The sequence below is a fragment of the Typha latifolia genome, chromosome 4 (genome assembly GCF_019914945.1).
Source record: "Typha latifolia isolate L0001 chromosome 4, TyphaL0001v2, whole genome shotgun sequence".
NCBI classification, from domain to species: domain Eukaryota; kingdom Viridiplantae; phylum Streptophyta; class Magnoliopsida; order Poales; family Typhaceae; genus Typha; species Typha latifolia.
This window is the reverse complement of record NC_133089.1, coordinates 247285-265520: the sequence shown is the minus strand read 5'-3', so window position 1 is coordinate 265520 and position 18236 is coordinate 247285. Positions and strand designations below refer to the sequence as shown.

The 18236-nt window shown below is 38.6% G+C and overlaps 4 protein-coding genes across 9 annotated transcripts; 1 reads left to right on the top strand and 3 right to left on the bottom strand.

The window, feature by feature from the left end:
* Positions 1-81: 81 nt before the first annotated feature.
* On the bottom strand, positions 82-897 carry LOC140787551 (CASP-like protein 4D1). The gene is made up of 3 exons (XM_073136532.1): positions 734-897; positions 489-624; positions 82-406 (listed from the first exon to the last, which is right to left on the bottom strand). Exons 1-3 carry the CDS (start codon positions 895-897, stop codon positions 158-160), a joined length of 549 nt encoding a protein of 182 aa, XP_072992633.1. The 3' UTR covers positions 82-157.
* Positions 898-2577: 1680 nt separating this feature from the next.
* LOC140786090 (deoxymugineic acid synthase 1-B-like) lies at positions 2578-8926 on the bottom strand. Of its 2 annotated transcripts, XR_012108550.1 has the most exons (6): positions 8478-8926; positions 8261-8326; positions 7795-7975; positions 7539-7718; positions 7125-7411; positions 2578-2875 (listed from the first exon to the last, which is right to left on the bottom strand). XR_012108550.1 is itself a non-coding variant. In XM_073134286.1 (5 exons), the coding sequence occupies exons 1-5, from the start codon at positions 8792-8794 to the stop codon at positions 7187-7189; spliced, it is 969 nt and encodes a 322-aa protein (XP_072990387.1). In that variant the 5' UTR covers positions 8795-8925; the 3' UTR covers positions 6968-7186. The 2 variants fall into 2 exon arrangements, 1 of the variants encoding a protein (XP_072990387.1); XM_073134286.1 differs by lacking the exon at positions 2578-2875 and having other exon boundaries at positions 6968-7411; positions 8478-8925.
* Positions 3280-6953, top strand: LOC140786086 (serine/threonine-protein kinase BRI1-like 2). The gene has a single exon (XM_073134283.1). It carries the CDS (start codon positions 3455-3457, stop codon positions 6818-6820), a length of 3366 nt encoding a protein of 1121 aa, XP_072990384.1. The 5' UTR covers positions 3280-3454; the 3' UTR covers positions 6821-6953.
* Positions 8927-9536: 610 nt separating the features above from the next.
* On the bottom strand, positions 9537-13336 carry LOC140786088 (deoxymugineic acid synthase 1-D-like). Of its 5 annotated transcripts, none has more exons than XR_012108549.1 (7): positions 12820-13336; positions 12330-12395; positions 11626-11806; positions 11341-11520; positions 10753-11044; positions 9951-10000; positions 9537-9868 (listed from the first exon to the last, which is right to left on the bottom strand). XR_012108549.1 is itself a non-coding variant. In XM_073134285.1 (5 exons), the coding sequence occupies exons 1-5, from the start codon at positions 13137-13139 to the stop codon at positions 10820-10822; spliced, it is 972 nt and encodes a 323-aa protein (XP_072990386.1). In that variant the 5' UTR covers positions 13140-13336; the 3' UTR covers positions 10567-10819. The 5 variants fall into 5 exon arrangements, 1 of the variants encoding a protein (XP_072990386.1); XR_012108548.1 differs by having other exon boundaries at positions 9680-9868; positions 9936-10044; XR_012108547.1 differs by having other exon boundaries at positions 9680-9868; positions 9951-10044.
* Positions 13337-18236: the final 4900 nt, after the last annotated feature.

Here is an 18236-nt window from a genome sequence, read left to right as displayed (position 1 = left end):
ACAAACTGAAAGTGCTGAAATTTTTATTGAGTATGAAGGATGAAATTAATTTTCCATGACAAACTAAGACGAAACCTCCAATATCCTTCAAGCTTATTTATTAACTACATCTGAAGTAACATTGTCGAGTACTAAGGAGCATTTGTTGGATCCGGATTCATTTCTTCGCAAGGGCAGAGACTGAAATGAACATGATGATCACCATGCACAAAGTGGCTATCAGAAGGAAACCAGTAGAGACATACGCTACGTCAAAGAATTTATTCGTGTCCGACTGCAATCTATCTATTTCCGGTGTATCGTAGTCGCCAAAAAGGGATCTGAAAAACTTGTTGTACCGGGCTTTCATGTCCACCGTTATTCCAAATCCTGCACCAACCCCTGACATCAAAAATAACGAAACTACCTGCCAACCAAATGCACGACACATTACCAATCACAAATTGCCACTACCGCTGAATCATTCATATGTGTATATGCTTACGTACCATATCTGCGAAGATAAGAGATAGCATCATGTGGTCATTTCCTCGACTAATTGTGCCCCCGCCCACATTGATAGCTGCAAAAGGAATTTGCAGCAGCATGTACACACATCCGATCGCGGCGACCGAGAGAACATATCTGTGTATCAATTTGAAGTACAAGAATGATATAACAAAAGAACTCGAGATGTCCCTTGAACTCATGCATAATAACGTTCACAGTTCACAGTTTCATAGTTCATAGTCACCTATAAGCATGGTAGTCTTTGACGCGAAACTTACCGTCCGGGGATAGAAACTGAACTGTTTTGTTATCAGTAACTAAGGCGATGAGGGAAACTAACAGGAGAATGAATATAAGAAGCCTAAGAAGTAAGATGGCGATCGGGGCGGTGTTCTTCCTCGATGTCATTTCTGACTACTTATTATACTTAAGGCACAATTACTATCATCCTTTCTCTGGCTTTTATTGTGCGTTGTTGCAGGCCAATTGCCTACAACTAATCACACATTGTTTATGAAAAGTACATTGTGGATTTCGACGCATATTTGGCGAGTTTTACTTTGACAAAGCTTTGGGCTTAACGTCTTCCAATTCAATGTGATTTGATAGGATGATAACAATGTGATAGCCTGCTAAGTTCTAGAATAGTTTAGTCAACGTATTTAGCCCAATGGGCCGACCCAGTAGTCCTCTGTCAGTCTATCATCTTCAAGGGGAAAGGATTCTCCTGCAATCTCGATCGAAGGGATTTCCTGCATCTACCTACTGGGCAGCTCCTCACTCGATACGAATAGCAGTCCATCATAGCGTGCCACGCGGCCCCGAACTGCAGGAAATTCCTGCAGTTGGCTCTGCGGCGCCCCCTGTAACCAATGGCAGTGGACAGGAGGAATAGCACAGGAACTTTAATAATCACGTAGGCAGAGTATAACAAATCATAAAAGATTAAAAAGGGAGTTGGGATTGATGAGAAAAAGGTAGCAGCTCTGCATGCGGAAGAGCAATGATGAAGCCCCCCACCTCCATCTTCTCTTCTTCTTGTACCCATCTTTTACAGTGGTTCAAACCCATAAGTCTTATTCTCTGCCTTCTTGGGATCCTAACAAAATTGATGCTTTTATCCTTTGTTTCCTCTCAGCCACAATGATTTGTTCCTTAAACTCAAAACAACGCGTAACTTATCCTAAAATCAGTTTCTCCTTTTGGTAAATGATGTCTTACTCTTACGGCATTAGTGGGCAATGTTGGATCTACTAGTATAAATTGACTGGTAGGCCAGGGATGCTCTCCTCGTGCGGCTGCATGAAAAGTCCCGCCCATTACTCGTAAGAGTATCATTGCAAACACAACTAGCCGCACTACTCGCGTTATTCCTCGGACACAAAGCTTGCATTTATTCCTCTCCATCTTTATTTCTTCCATCCCAAGAAACGACGATCGAGTTCATTGATCTGAGCCGACTTTATGTGATAGCACATAAGGTAGATCGATAACTTCTACTGTCGGTAAAAATGTCAGTAAAAGAAATATACTTCATACAACCTCACTGTAGAAGCTTGCTTGGCCTTCTCCAATTTAATTAAATGGCCATAGAATCATAGGAACCTTGACTCTGCTCTGCTATGCTGGGGATAATTATGATTACACGTGAAGTCATTGTGATTATTCTACTAATTATGGCGAATCCTGCTTTTATCTGAGTGGGGGTGTCATTCTAGGTGCCCACAAGGATTCCAGTGTCTCCAACGTCCACACCAGCACTTCACTGCTGGAAGTGCTCTTTATGCAGTTGATTTTATCCAACTTAGAAGCCACGGTCATTTCTAGTTCAATCAATGTGAACTATATTGATCGATAGCCTCTGTACATTTACAATCTTAACATGTTTAGAAATCATCTCTCATCTACAGGCCGTTTTTTCTTTTCTTTTCTTTTCTTTTGTGCTTGAAATAGAAGCAGTCTTTCTATTAATACATTCGAAATCCACATTTTTACATGAGTGCTAATCATTTGTTAGACATATTAGCTTTCAGATAGATAATGGTTTAAAGTAACACTAGGATATGAGTCAGAGTTCTACTTCAAGGCTAGTAAAAAAGAAACTCAGATTGCAGCTATTTCTGTCTTGGATACTGTTTCCTCGTGAACAAGTAAGAGAGATAGATTTATTTAGAACAAGAGGAGGAAGTACGTTGGGAGTTAAATAACAACCTAGAAAGATAGCAAAATAGTAGCAGCAAAAAAAAAAAAGCACATAGGATAAAAAGGATGATGAAGGGAATACAGGGGGCATCATCACCTCCAATGCCAACAGGAGAGTGGTGAGGGAGGCCATTGATACCTCCTACCTTCTCCTCCTCTGGTGGTGGGGCCACTTGTTGTTCCTCTGTTGAAAGGAGATTATTGGTGAAGACATGCTTTCCAATTGTTAATACACAAACAAAGAATTAATAAGTATACAAAATGGCATTTTAACAAAGTGGAACAAATCTAAATGGCAGCTAAGTAACTATTCTAGACATTCATGACGACATGCTTTCCGATACTTAATCTGAAAGGAAAGAAACCAAATAAACTGTTAACATTTTATTAAAATGCAACAATTGTAGGTCCTTCATAGATGCAGTCAAAGGAGCTAAGATTAGAATACATCCTTCACCTATTCGAGATGAACTCTGTTGGAAGTTGTTCTTTTGACCAAGGTCCAACATTCCCCCTCGCCCTTTTACTATTCAACCCAAAAGAACACAATAACCAACTCACCACCCAAAGTGTCCTTATGCTTCTTAATTGTTCCCATGTCCACCTTTGTCCCTCTTTAAGCATTAACATTTTTTTTTCTCCTCTTTCTCTCTCCATCTCTCTTTCTTTAGCTTTTCCCTCCACCTTTTATACCTCGACAAACCAACCCATTAAGTCCCTCTCTTCCCCGTCTTCCTCTCTCCTCTGCCACTGCCAAGTGCCAATGGATAATCTCATGGTGTTCCTTTTGCTTGTCTTATTGCCTTCAACCATGTCGTCAATAGTAGACCAGAAGCTGGAAATCCTCCCAAGCACAAAAACTGATGCAGAAGCTTTACTTATTTTCAAGAGCTCAATCCAAGAGGACCCAAGTGGAGTTCTCTCAACATGGCAACTCAACAAAAGCCCATGCATTTGGTATGGAATCGCCTGCGCTCTAGGAAGAGCAACACAGCTTAATCTTAGTGATTGCAGCCTCTCGGGTGCTCTATCTCTCTATTCTCTCTCCGCACTTGATATGCTATCATCCCTCAATCTCTCCAATAATGCCTTCTACATAAACTCCACTGCTCTGTTCCAGCTCCCACATGCCTTGACACAGCTTGATCTCTCCTCTGCTGGTGTCTCTGGACTAGTGCCAGGAGATTTCTTAACATATTATCCTAATCTCGTGCATCTAAATCTCTCCCGCAACAACCTAACAGGTTCAATGCCAGAGAATTTCTTAGCCAAGTCAGAGAATTTGCAAGTGCTCGATCTCTCCTTTAACAACCTATCAGGTAGCATCTCAGGTATAAAGGTTGAGACACCTTGCAAGAGCTTGGCCTATTTGGATTTTTCAGGGAACCGTATCTCTGATGAGATACCGACCACCTTATCCAATTGCACCAACCTGAAGACACTCAACTTGTCATCCAATGCTCTTGGTGGGAAGATACCAGAATCCTTCAGTGAACTGCGTAGCTTGGAAAGATTAGATCTCTCCTTCAACCACCTTTCTGGTTCGATTCCATTTGGGTTGGGGAATGCCTGTGGATCTCTCAAACAACTAAAGCTCTCAGACAACAACATATCAGGTTCAATTCCCAGTTCCTTCTCCTCTTGCTATTCTCTTCAATTGCTTGACTTGGCTAACAACAACATTTCTGGTACACTACCGAGTGATGTTCTACAAAATCTTGGCTCTTTAGAATGTCTCTTTTTGAGTAATAACTTCATTTCTGGATCGATTCCAAGCTCCATATCTGCTTGCAAACGCTTAAAAGTTGCAGACCTTAGCTCAAATAAACTCTCCGGCGCCATACCGCCTGATATTTGTTCCAAAGAATCCGCGCTAGAGGAGCTGCGAATTCCCGACAATTTGATCATGGGCGAGATCCCGTCTCAGCTGTCGAACTGCTCGCAGCTCCAAGTGGTTGACCTTAGCATCAACTATCTCCAAGGTCCAATTCCACCGGAGTTAGGCCAACTCAAGAAGTTAGAACATCTCATGCTCTGGTTCAATGGCTTGCATGGGCCAATTCCAGCTAAATTAGGCCAGTGCTCAAGGCTAAGGACTCTGATCCTTAACAACAACCTCGTCACCAGCGCGATCCCGGTTGAACTATTCAACTGCAGCAATCTCGAATGGATCTCCCTCACTAGCAATAGGATCTCAGGAAGAATCCCACCAGAGTTCGGTCTGCTATCAAGGCTGGCGGTCCTGCAGCTTGCGAACAACAGCCTAAGCGGCGAGATCCCGAAAGAGCTCGGCAATTGCAACAGCTTGATGTGGTTGGATTTAAATAGCAATAGGCTCACTGGTGAAATTCCGGCACGTCTCGGCCGGCAGCTTGGAGCCAAAGCATTGAGTGGTATTCTATCAGGCAACACCTTGGCATTCGTCAGGAACGTCGGGAACTCGTGCAAAGGCGTCGGAGGACTGCTCGAGTTTGCCGGCATCCGGCCCGAGAGGCTATTACAAGTACCCACCTTGAAGACTTGTGACTTCACTAGACTGTACTCTGGTGCAGTTCTAAGTGTCTGGACTCACTATCAAACACTAGAGTATCTTGATCTCTCTTACAATGAGCTACATGGGAAGATACCTGAGGAATTCGGAGACATGATGGTGCTCCAAGTGCTTGACTTAGCTCACAACAAGCTATCAGGGGAGATCCCTGCATCCCTCGGCCGGCTTCGGAACCTCGGGGTTTTTGACGCTTCGCATAATAGATTGCACGGAAGCATTCCGGAATCTTTCTCTAATCTTTCCTTCTTAGTGCAGATAGACCTATCAGATAATGACTTGACAGGGCCAATTCCTTCTCGAGGACAGCTCAGCACTCTCCCAGCGAGCCAATATGCGAACAACCCGGGCCTTTGCGGCGTCCCTTTGCCTCCATGCCAAGATCCACGCAATCTTCCTACCGCAACTGAATCAAGTTATGGCAATGAGAAGAAGAGGAACTCAACGGCGGCTTGGGCCAACAGTATAGTACTTAGTGTTCTCGTGTCCGTGGCTTCTCTGTGCATTGTCATAATATGGGCGATTGCAATGCGAGCAAGACGCAAAGAAGCAGAGGAAGTCAAGATGTTAGGTAGCCTCCATGCCACACATGCTGCTACTACATGGAAAATTGGAAAGGAGAAGGAGCCTCTCAGCATCAACGTTGCAACTTTCCAGAGGCAACTGAGGAAGCTGACCTTCTCGCAGCTCATTGAGGCCACCAATGGCTTCTCCACAGCCACACTGATTGGTTCTGGTGGCTTCGGTGAAGTGTTCAAGGCCACATTGAAGGATGGCTCCAGTGTTGCAATCAAGAAGCTAATACATTTAAGCTATCAAGGTGACCGAGAATTCATGGCGGAGATGGAGACCTTGGGCAAGATCAAGCACAAGAACCTTGTGCCGCTCTTGGGTTATTGCAAGATAGGCGAGGAGAGACTCCTTGTCTATGAGTACATGCGGTACGGGAGTCTCGAAGACATGATTCACGGGACAAAGAAGGCTAGAGAAGTGTTGAGTTGGGAAGAGAGGAAGAAGATTGCAAGAGGGGCGGCCAAAGGCTTATGCTTCCTTCACCACAACTGCATTCCGCATATCATACACCGCGATATGAAATCAAGCAATGTTTTGCTGGATGATGAGATGGAAGCAAGAGTATCCGACTTTGGGATGGCGAGGCTGATAAGTGCATTGGACACTCACCTTAGTGTGAGCACGCTCGCGGGCACTCCAGGATACGTGCCCCCAGAGTACTACCAGAGCTTCAGGTGCACTGCCAAGGGGGACGTGTACTCCTTCGGGGTGGTCATGCTTGAATTACTCACAGGAAAGAGGCCAACTGATAAGGAGGACTTTGGTGACACTAACCTAGTCGGTTGGGTGAAGATGAAGGTGGGGGAAGACAAAGGGAGGGAAGTCATTGACGGCGAGCTCCTTCTACTTAGTAAAGGTGATGATGAGGATGAGATGATGAGGTTCTTGGAGATCACATTGCAGTGTGTGGATGACTTCCCATCCAAGAGGCCTAATATGCTGCAGGCGGTGGCCATGCTGAGGGAGCTCAAGACTGCTGCTGCTGCTGTTGAGGGTAGTGATGTCTAGACTAGTGGTGTTGTGATCAGTATTGGAATGTTTGGTAGTATTGATTTATGGCAATTGTTTTTTAATGTTGTTTTGTAGTTAAGAGCTCTTCAATATGACTGAGAACTATAAATCCAGATTAATATACTAAGAAGTGCCTGATGATCATAGGCAACAAGTAATAAGTTATTGTATTGAAGCATGACATTTTTCTAGTTCAATAAATCTCATAACATGCTGAAATAGATACATGATTGCCACTTTGAGAATAGATGGTAACAGGATTAAACAAGTCCTCAAAATTATCGAAAAGAAATACTGGTACCTGAAGATGGACTTCAACCTGGTATTTTGTAGAGCAGGTGACATACGATCCGAACAGAGCCATTAGATTTCACCATCCCAGAGTTCTTCAACAGACTTGTAGGGTCCATGGTTTGAGACAAACTCTAATGCTGGATACAATCTGCGCTGGGGAATCTGAGCAATCATTTGCCTCTCTTCTTCGTTCAATTCCCAATCAAATATGAGCAAATTCTCCTTCATCCTTTCCTGGTTGAAGCTCTTCACTATCACACAGTCACCTTGCTCGTACACCCACCTTAAGCAAACCTATGTAAACATCCCAAGACAAGTGTAGGATTATATAGTTTTAAATGACAAAAAGGATGGCAAATTATCGTACAGATTAATGCATTGCCCAATATAATGTACAGTGTACAGTGAGATAAGCACATACCTGAGCCAGAGTCTTTCCTTTAGCTTTAGCAATGTCTTTGAGTACGTCACACTCCATGACCCAATCTTTACCCCAAAGAGTCCCTCTTCCTCCCAATGGTGAGTAAGCGGTCAGTTGAATACGACGGGCGACGCAAAATTCCCTAAGTTTCTTTTGTTGCCATAGAGGATTCACTTCAACCTTGAACAACAAAATGAACCAAATATTTTAAATTCATTGTGCAAATAAACATCTGGCATATTCTTGACGAACTCACCTGATTGACTGCCGGAGGAATTTTAGAAAAAGAGAGTAATTTTTCTAATTTTTTGCATGAGAAATTACTGACACCGATCGCCTTTGTTAGCCCGAGAGTCTGACACTCTTCCATTGCCTCCCAAACTGATCTCATGTCGAAGGGCAAAAGCTCTTCCTTCGGAAATGGAAGTTCATATAGTCTGGAATATAAAAGACAATTAAATGGTCTTGATCAAGTAGAATCCTGACTCTAGATCCGCTGTTAGTCTAATAATAAAAGCTAGAAGAGTTTTATTAATTTTCTCAATTTCCTTGTCATTTTCAAAAAAGAAAAAAGAAAAAGAAATTCCAAACCCAACTAAGACCTTTGTCTTATTAGCTACATTACATTATCTGACTCCTTATCTACCATGGAAGGCTGAAGCTAAGGATTCAATAATAATTAAAGAAAATTTTAATTATAATACTTGGTAATTAAATAGTACCTTTGGGGCTTCGTACTCGCAGGCCAATGTATGAGATAGAGGTCCAGGTACTCCATTTGAAGGTTCCTAACATAGTGAGCAAAGAACCGTGACTCATGATCGGCCCGTACCGAATCGTACTCTAGCTAGCATAAGAAAAGATACTGATACATATATATATATATATATATATATATATATATATATATATATATATATATATATATAATATACTAACAGAAGAGTGTTGCTAAGTGCAGGTAGGACGAGTTCTTTGTGGGCGTCGCTGCACCAGAGCTTGGAAGTGATGAAAACCTCGTCGCGAGATCCGAGGACGCCTGATCTGATCGCCTCGGCGATGGCGTCGCCGAGGGACTTTTCGGATTGGTAGACGGCGGCGGTGTCGAAGTGACGGTAACCGAGCTCAATGGCACGTAGGATGGCGGCGCGCATGGCATCGGAGGGGCCAAAGGGGTAGACAGCAGTGCCCATGGCGATGAGGGGCATGGGCTTGGCACTTCCTGAGCTCAAAGCCACCTCGGAGACACTTGCCATTTCTTAATTTGGGGAGGAGGAGATTTGCGGAACCTGGGAATCAAGAGACTGCTCTACCAAAGCTTAATTCTGTAGAGGCAGAGGCTGTGTGTGGTTGTAATTTTTATCCCGAGGAAACTTGGGATTTTACTGGCTTTTTATTTCTCGATCGGAAATTTGTAACCAATCAAAGATGCGCATTTACCGTACAAGCTGTCACTGAGTACGGAGTACCGGGAGCTACCCGTCATCTACAGCAGAAACATAATGTATATATATTTATATAATTATTTTAGTTTTATATTTAGTAAATTATATATTAATATATATGTATATTTTTATAAAAGATAATTAAAATATTTTCATATAAGCTTATTAAATTCGGTCCACTAAAATATAATAATTTTTATATTTAATGCATTATGTTAGAGTTATTATACTCAATCCAAACTCAATATATAATAAATTAGTAGACGATAAGGGAATAGAATATTTTAGTCCGACCTAAATCCGATCTTGTCCGAATAATTGGTGAGTAGAACCGATACTTTAAATCTAATCGGACGTTTAAAATAAACGTGCAAGCAGTCGCGTAAGTACGGCTGCCTCGAAGGTTGATAAATTCTTGAATAATGCTCTGCTCATAAATATTTTTTTTATTGTTTCAGCGTCGTCTAGTCTTATCATTGTATATAAAAAATTATGAATAAAGAAAATGATGATGTATTCATCTTTGTCTATAGAGTAATTATGGGCATATATATTATTACTCCAAATTTCCCGATGTGGCAGAGGAAATGATATAATTAAGATGCAAGGGTCAATAGACAGTGTGATCAGCACCAACATGATGGGTACTAATCAGAACAAAATTAAGGTTATGTCTCTATGGAAAAAGATAAGCTGTTTTTCGTAGTATCCTTTTGATATCATATATGGCTAATTCGCAATCAACAGCATGGTACTTAAGTGTTCTCTGTCCGTGGCTTCTCTGTGCATTGTAGCCTCCGAACAGAGGAACTCATGAAGAAGCCATCAAGCTAAGATGCTAGGTAGCCTCCAAGTCACACATGCTGCTACTACAAGCATAGAAAACTGAAAAGGAGAAGGAACCTCTTAGCACCAATGTTGCAACTTTCCAGAGACAACTGAGGAAGCTGACCTTCTCACAGCTCACCGAGGTCACTGATGGTTTCTCCACTGCCGCCCTCATTGGTTCTGGTAGCTCTGGAGAAGCGTTCAAGGCCACATTGGAAGATGCCTCCAGTGTTCTAATCAAGAAGCTAATACATCAAGGTGATCGAGAATCGATGGCAGAGATGGACCTTGGACGAGATCAAGCACAGGAACCTTGTGCCGCTCTCGGCTTATTGCAAGATCAAGCACAAGAACCACGACATGAAATTAAGCAATGTATTTTTGGATGATGAAATGGAGGCGAGAGTATCAGATTTCGGGATGGAGAGAGGCTGATAAGTGCATTGGACACTGATACGTGCCACTATGGATGCATGTCTTGTCATGCACGAATTCACCGGCAAAGTGGAGAAGATAAGGTTAAGCAAGAATTAGTCAAGTTTGTTAATTGAATAAGTTCCAAACTGTGCTGGCCTTCAGCATGAGTAGTAGTGATAGTTGTTTTCCCTATTCTTCAGCATTTTTTTTTTATTTTCCAGCTTTTTTGTTGTGTTTGTAAGGCTATATATGTAGTCTGAATGACTTGAATGAAAAAGACAGTTATTATCCCAAACAAATTATCTTACACTCTCTCATTCTCCCAATTCTTCTTCTCCTTATCCAAATTTATTCTTATCAGACACCTTCATGCATGAATTACTCGTAGGCAACAAATAATAAGTTCTTGTAGTGTAGATTTTTAGTATTCTATTTTCCCTGTGCTATGAATCTCATAACAAGCTGAAATAGATAAATTATTGTAAAACCCAGTCCTCAACAATACTGAAAAGAAGCAGTCTTACCTGAAGATTGGCTTCTATTTGGCATTTTATCGAGCACGGTGGTGGCATGCCATCCGAACAGAGCCCTTTAGATTTCACCATCCCAGAGTTCTTCAAGAGACTTGAAGGGTCCATCGGCCGAGACAAAGTCCATTGATCTGCACGACTTGCCCTGGGGAAGCTGAGCAATCTTTTGCCTCTCTTCTTCGTTTAATTCCCAATCAAATATGAGCAAATTCTCCTTCAGCCTTTCTTCGTTGAAGCTCTTCACTATCACGCAATCACCTTGCTCGTAAACCCACCGTAAGCAAACCTACGTATATACCCAAAAGAAACGTAGGAAAAGTTCAAGGGGACAAAAGGAAAGCAAACTACAATGCATATACCCAATATAAGTTAGGGAATGTTTTTTTTCTCTTCACACCCTATGCTATATATACTTATTTTATTTTCTCAATAAAATATCAACAAAAGCACCGTGAATTATTTCAATTTATTATTCAATTTTCCAAAAAGAGAAGAAGAAAAGAAACACCATAAAAGTAGTGATTTCTATTAACTCAGCACAACGTATAGTCTGAAATACAAAAAAAATTCTGTCTTACATACCTGAGCCAGACTCTTTCCTTTAGCTTCAGCAATCTCTTTAAGTACATCACACTCCATAACCCAATCTTTACCCCAAGGAGTCCTTATTCCTCCCAGTGGTGAGTAAGCAGACAGTCGAATACCACGGGCCATGCAGAACTCTCTAAGTTTCTTTTGTTGCCATAGAGGATTCACTTCAACCTTGAACAACAAAAAGAAGCAAAATTTATTAATTTCGTCGTCCGAATACCTGGACCTGGACCTGGACCTAGACCTGGACCTGGACCCACTCACGCCCGAACTCACCTCATTGACAGCTGGAGGAATTTTACAAAAAGAGAGTAACGTCTCCAATCTCCTGCATGAGAAATTACTGACACCGATCGCCTTTGTTAGCCCGAGACTCTGACACTCTTCCATTGCCTCCCAGACTGAGCTCATGTCTAAGAGAGAAAGCTTGTCCTTTGAAAATGGTAATTCTAATCCACTGAAAATATCGAATAAAAAATAATTTATCAAAAGAATATTCAAAATTTAAACTTTATTATCATTAACACATTATACTTTAGTGCCTTAAAAACACTGTAAATTAAATTTAACCTAAAACATTAACTTACTTTCAAAGAATTAAAAATTAAATAGCTAAAATACTCACATTTGATATTAAATTCCACTTTCGATTTTTATCTTAATCATAAGATTTTACTTTGAAACTATTAATAGAGCTAAAGTTTTTTTTTAACTTATCAAATTAAAAGAAAAGGTAAGTTTTATAAGAATTATCTAGAAAGAAAAAAAAATGATGGGTACACTATACTTTTAGCACAGATTTCTTTCACAATTAGCTTAGGAACTCCCTATCAATAAAAAATATTACAGAAAAAAAAGAAGAAGTATATTTATGAACTTCTTTTAGTATCTAGAGTTATCTGATCGTATACTCCATGAAAACTAAGGATTCAATAATTTAACAATGCTTTTAATTTAAGTACTCGATGATGAAATAGTACCTTTCGGGCTTCAAACTCACAGGCCAATGTATGAGATACAGGTCCAGGTACTCCACTCGGAGTTTCCTAAAGCAGCAAGAGAACCATGAGTAAATATATATATATATATATATATATATATATATATATATGAGTTTTCTATCAAACTATATATATATATGAGTTTTCTATCAAACTAGAAGTTAATTTTTTTTAATCAAAATAAACTATCACCTACACTTATTATCAAATGAGGTATAATTTACTATAATTCTAGTAAAAATAATAAACTAATCAGTTCAGTATTTTAATCACTACATACTTTTTTTTTTCACTGTTGAGAGATTAACTTAAAAGTATATAAAATATTAATTAGTTCAGTGTTTTATGACTAGATAAAAATGTTGAACTGATCAGCATTTTTGTTAAGACTACACTAAATTAGATCCCGTTTGATAATAAATTTAAGGAGTAAATGAATAATTAAGTAAATGAATAATTAAGTACTAACAGAAGGGTGCTTCTAAGTGCAGGGAGGACAAGATCTTTGTGAGCGGCGCTGCACCAGAGCTTGGAAGTGATGAAAATCTCGTCGCGAGATCCGAGGATGCCCGAGCTGATCGCATCGGTGATGGCGTCGCCGAGGGATGTCTCCGATTGGTAGACAGCGGCGGTGTCGAAGTGGCGGTAACCGAGCTCGATGGCACGTAGGATGGCAGCCCGCATAGCGTCGGACGGGTTGAAGGGGTAGAGAGCGGTGCCCATGGCGATGAGGGGCATGGGCTTGCAGCTTCCTGAGTTTAAGGCCACCTCGGGGATAGTACTTCCCATGTCTTTTGGATGAGATTGGGGAAGAGACTCTGCTGCTATCTAATTAAGCCAATTCACAGAGACTGTAGCCTTTTCTCCGTTTCTTAAATTAGTAAGCTGTGGGTGGTCGTAGTTTTTTCCCTGTTCCTTTTTTTTCTTTTTTCTTTTGTAGACGATATCCTGAGAAAACTTGTGTATCTCATATTTGTTTCTCTCTCGCTCTCTATTTTTGAGTTAATTTGATAGATATAGGCCTTTTGTCTTCCAACTTAAATAATATTTAAAATTCATAATTAAGTGTTACAAACTGGTTTTATCTTATCTTTCTGGACTCAATGCTAAATTAATTTCTTAGTGTGAAATGGGAGAAATTAATTTCTTAATGTGAAATGGGATAAATTATTGTAGAAAAGGGGGATTATGAGTTAGAGTAAGCCGAATAAATACTTGGGTAGTGGAATGAAGTGAGAGAGAGCTCCAATAGCTAGAGACAGTTGAGAAGAAGATAAAGGCAATGACAATTTTAATTATCAGATTCCTCTCAAATTAGGGTTTCCTCCGTATATTTATAGAGGCTCTACATAAACAACTAAGTTAAAAATCCTAACAAACTAACTAAATCAGTTTGTCTTATCTTCTCGGATTAACCCTTCGTTTATTCCAAATATGAAGAAGTCGTGAATACTAAAATTATAGATCTGGAGGTTGGCGATCTAATCTAACTAATTTAATATTATTCAAATATATATAGAATATTCTGCAAATATTTTTTTAAAACTATGCATATTTAAATTTAACTAATTAAATAAAATACTAACCTACTAAGGCTAATTCAATCTGACCCAAATCTCATCATTAAGCGAGTAAGCTTCGGTATATATATGACTATACGATTGATTGACTGACTTATACGAGTTAGCCTGTAATGCAATGCGAGGGTCCTAGTTTTATCTCAAGATTTATTTTCTAAAATTATATCTCATCCGATCTCATCTGGTCCTTGTCAGTTGCGATCTTGATTCATGACCTTTGAGCTAATAATTATGAGCTCTCTTTTTTAAAATTAACTAGTCAAAATGTTCATTCAAAGCATCTTCAACCGGACTCCAAAACTCCAAATTTGGAGTCCGGTGGAGCTCCAACCGAGCTCTAAATGGGGCTCCAAATTTGGAGCCATGAATAGTGGGGCTTCAAATTTGGAGCCCCATATCAACTTTTTGAAAATACCAAAATTGCCCAATAAGTGTTATATTCAATAATTTTAATTCTATTTGTATCCTTTATTAAATAATGTAGTTAGTTAAACTGAGTATATAATTAGTTTTACTAATTGATTTTTAACAAAAATAATACCATTGGAAAGTTGTTATCGACACCTTTAAAATGAGTCTAATATTAAATTATTTTTGAGTTAATTTTAATTTTAATTTTTTTATTATTTATAAAAATGAGTTTAATATTAAATTATTTTTGAGTTAATTTTAATTCTAATTGTTTTATTATTTATAAAAATGAGTCTAATAAATTATGTATCCTAAAATATAATTAATCAAAATTATAACCTGTGGCTACGGAGATGACTTATCAGAATATTAAACATCTATTGCTTTTATTATGTTTGGTTAATTTCTACTTATTTTAGGTAATGCAATTTTAATATTTTTAGTTAATGACATGTAATGGTTATTTCGATATTTATTTCGTGTAATGTAATTTCGATGCGTTTAATTAAAAAATTAGTAATTTCAAATTACTTCTAAAACTATTGAATATTAATCTTATTTTAAAGATCTCGATAAGAGTTTTCTAACAATATATTTTTTAATAAAAAATAATAACGCTAAGATGATCTATTAAGCAATTTAAAATAGCTAATATAATAATATATCCAGTGCACCGGGCTCTTGCTCCATTTTTGGCTGCTCTCACACAAATAAGTTGCACATTAAGCGACTGTTAACTAACTGCCTATTAAAATTAATTAAAAAACGACTGTTAACTACTTTTTTTTTCTTAAAATAAAAAAGCTACCAGTAACTACCTAAAAGATAAGCGACAGTTAACTCCCTGAAAGGTCTGCAATAACCATCTTTCTCCTACAATACCACCAATTTAATGTGGTCAATTTGTGCACACTATTGAATTCACTATAACTTATTAATTGTTACATTTAATAGTACAGTAAGATGAACCCACAAAAATGCAGAATTATTTAATAATAATATATATTGTAATCATAAAAAATAGGTTAATTATACTTTACTCTCGTATGATTTGGCTTAATTTCACAAAGCATTTACGTATTTTTAATTTAAACACTTAAACTCTTATATGGTCCGGACAAAACTATCATTATTATTTTTTAAATTATATTTAATTATAATAGATGTTGAATTAAAAAAAATTATTAGAGATAAAATTGTAGAGTGTTAGATAGACGTCCTAATAGACTAAAATAATACTAATAAAATTTGAAATGACTAATATATAATAAAAAATATACATATGTTCATATTTAATCGTACGAGTGCCTTGCCAAACAAAAAATAATATAATATTATTTTCAAATGCAAACATCTAGTACATCTCGGGCACATAAAAAATAATTTATTTTTAATATGACCCACGCGCGTGAAGCAAACCAAGTCGCCGGGTTAGGCGGCGTGCACGTGTTTACCCATAACATAATTACCTTTTGGGGGCCCAAAGTCTATCACACTTACATATTCAAGTAATAATTTTCAAAAATTAAATATAATACTAAACTTATTTTTATTCACATCTCATTATTGAATTTGAATGAGTGAATCTATAATATTAAAATACTATTTTTTAATTAATAATATGTGGACCTCACTTAAATTTAAATTTAAAAGTTATAAACTATTCATATTTAAATACCTAATTTTTAAAAAGAAAATAGAGTCTGATGACCATAGGCAATAATTATGTAGTATGACATTTTGTCGAGCAGGTGGCATCTACCATCCCGAGCCTGAGCCGCTTATTTTTGACATCCCTATTAATACGTGTATTTATCGCTTCACACACTATATTATACAGTTATTCCATTTTTTCTTATATATATGCGCATGGTGCAGGAATGGAGATTGCAGTCACTGCTACTCAACTTGACATGAACTATGAATATATGTAGTATTAACGTACTGCTTGCCTGCAGTTTGGAAAAGGGACATCAATGAAGAAGAGAAAGTTGTTTGCTGGAAGTCTGCTCATGATCGGGTTCCACCTTATTATCAATATTTCATATATGAATGCCATATCTTATAATATATATTGAAAATGAGATATATTAGACTATTATTGACAATGCAAAACATTTTCTACAGGTAAATTATAATAGTGCTTAAATAATTAAAGAGACTCATGTTTTATTATGTGAGTATCATTGATTTTTAACTTTAACTAACATTACTGATTTAATTAACTGTGACATTATTAATTTTCACCTCTCTCTCTCTCTCTCTCTCTCTCTCTAAAAGGAAACACTCTTATCCTTCCCCACAAGTCTCCATTTGTAGCCTTCGCATAGAAAATGAGAATATTTTAGGTGATGAATTTTACCGTGTACTAATGCGTTTCCTCATATAGAGGATGGATATATAAGAAGATATATACGTGGTCCCTCTATATCACGGCTCTGCTAGCTATATAACAAATTACTTAAGCTAATAAATGAAGAACTAATGCATATTAAGAATTTGGACATTAATAAAATGAGGTAGGCTAAGTACATCAATTTCTATGTCCTCGCCAAGGAGTAGCAATGTGCATTTAATGCAATATGAACAATTTTCGTCCTGGTCTTTTTAACACACTCATCACACTAATATATGCACTAATAAAGTTGTTCGTGCAACTACCCATGACCCAAGATTTTGGTCTCATTCGGTGGTTGGCCGATTTCAATCATACACTAATATATGCACTAGCTCCCATCAGCCCGCCCCTTTTCTTTAAATATCACTACGGTAGTCTTAAAAACTCTCATCTCCCCTCTATTCTTGTAATAGTCTAGCTAGGCACTTGAACGAGAAAAACTTGTGGGCATGGGAAGTGGCAGTGCAGGGCAAGCAACAGCTCTCATCTTAATCCTTCTATGCTTCCTTCTCCGCGCTGAATCCGCGAAGTTCACCGTCGGAGACGGCGCCGGTTGGAGCTTCGGGGCGAGCAGCTGGCCGGTGGGGAAGAGCTTCAAGGCCGGTGACGTGCTCGGTGAATTAAATTCTCACACCTTAATTTTCTAGATCTTGAGTCGACGTATTATTAACTTTTGCTTAATTGATTCGATTAGTGTTCAACTACAACCCTTCGGTGCACAATGTGGTTGCTGTGAGCTCATCTGGTTATAGTAGCTGCACTATTCCGGGAGGTGCAAAGGTGTATAGCTCGGGGAGTGATGAAGTCACGCTTGTTAAGGGGACGAACTACTTCGTCTGCAACTTTACTGGCCACTGTGAGTCTGGGATGAAGATGGCTGTTACTGCTTCGTAACAAATTAATTATGCAAGCATGCATGCAGGATGGAGTTGTCTGGTGAGTGAGTCGAGTTGTATGAGTGTACAAGATCGATGTTAAATAAACTGGGATTGGACCGTTGGTTGTTAGATCATTAACTTTCAACGCTTTTTCTATTTTCGTTTTCTTTCAGAATATTAAGGATATATTATCTATTGGGATAATTTTACTTAGATCTTGAATTACCCAAAAAAAGATTAAGATACTCTCATGAAAAAATAAATAAATTTAACTTGGTATTTCGTCAAGCAGGTGACATGCGATCCTAATAGAGCCATTATATTTCACCATCCCAGAATTCTTCAACAGACTTGTATGGTCCATGGTTTGAGACAAACTGTAATGCTGGGCACAATCTGCAATGGGGAATCTGAGCAATCACTTGCCTCTCTTCTTCGTTCAATTCCCAATCAAATACGAGCAAATTCTCCTTCATCCTTTGCTGGTTGAAGCTCTTCACTATCACACAGTCACCTTGCTCGTACACCCAGTTTAAGCAAACCTACGACTACCACCCAGGGGAAGTGTAGCAAAGTTTAACCTACAATTACTTCTTACGGGTATTTTCCGTCCCACACC

What these genes read in the sequence shown, in the direction of transcription:
- LOC140786090 (XM_073134286.1), bottom strand. Translation starts at nt 8,794, where the DNA reads ATGGCAAGTGTCTCCGAGGTGGCTTTGAGCTCAGGAAGTGCCAAGCCC. An exon ending in GCGAGTACGAAGCCCCAAAG is followed by an intron (nt 7,976 to 8,260) that starts GTACTATTTAAT and finishes TTTATATTCCAG; the next exon opens with ACTATATGAACTTCCATTTC. An exon ending in TTCCTCCGGCAGTCAATCAG is followed by an intron (nt 7,719 to 7,794) that starts GTGAGTTCGTCA and finishes TTGTTGTTCAAG; the next exon opens with GTTGAAGTGAATCCTCTATG.
- LOC140786086 (XM_073134283.1), top strand. Translation starts at nt 3,455, where the DNA reads ATGGATAATCTCATGGTGTTCCTTTTGCTTGTCTTATTGCCTTCAACC.
- LOC140786088 (XM_073134285.1), bottom strand. Translation starts at nt 13,139, where the DNA reads ATGGGAAGTACTATCCCCGAGGTGGCCTTAAACTCAGGAAGCTGCAAG. An exon ending in GCACTTAGAAGCACCCTTCT is followed by an intron (nt 12,396 to 12,819) that starts GTTAGTACTTAA and finishes TTGCTGCTTTAG; the next exon opens with GAAACTCCGAGTGGAGTACC. An exon ending in GTGAGTTTGAAGCCCGAAAG is followed by an intron (nt 11,807 to 12,329) that starts GTACTATTTCAT and finishes CGATATTTTCAG; the next exon opens with TGGATTAGAATTACCATTTT.
- LOC140787551 (XM_073136532.1), bottom strand. Translation starts at nt 897, where the DNA reads ATGACATCGAGGAAGAACACCGCCCCGATCGCCATCTTACTTCTTAGG. An exon ending in AAAGACTACCATGCTTATAG is followed by an intron (nt 625 to 733) that starts GTGACTATGAAC and finishes ATTGATACACAG; the next exon opens with ATATGTTCTCTCGGTCGCCG. An exon ending in CTCTTATCTTCGCAGATATG is followed by an intron (nt 407 to 488) that starts GTACGTAAGCAT and finishes TTTGGTTGGCAG; the next exon opens with GTAGTTTCGTTATTTTTGAT.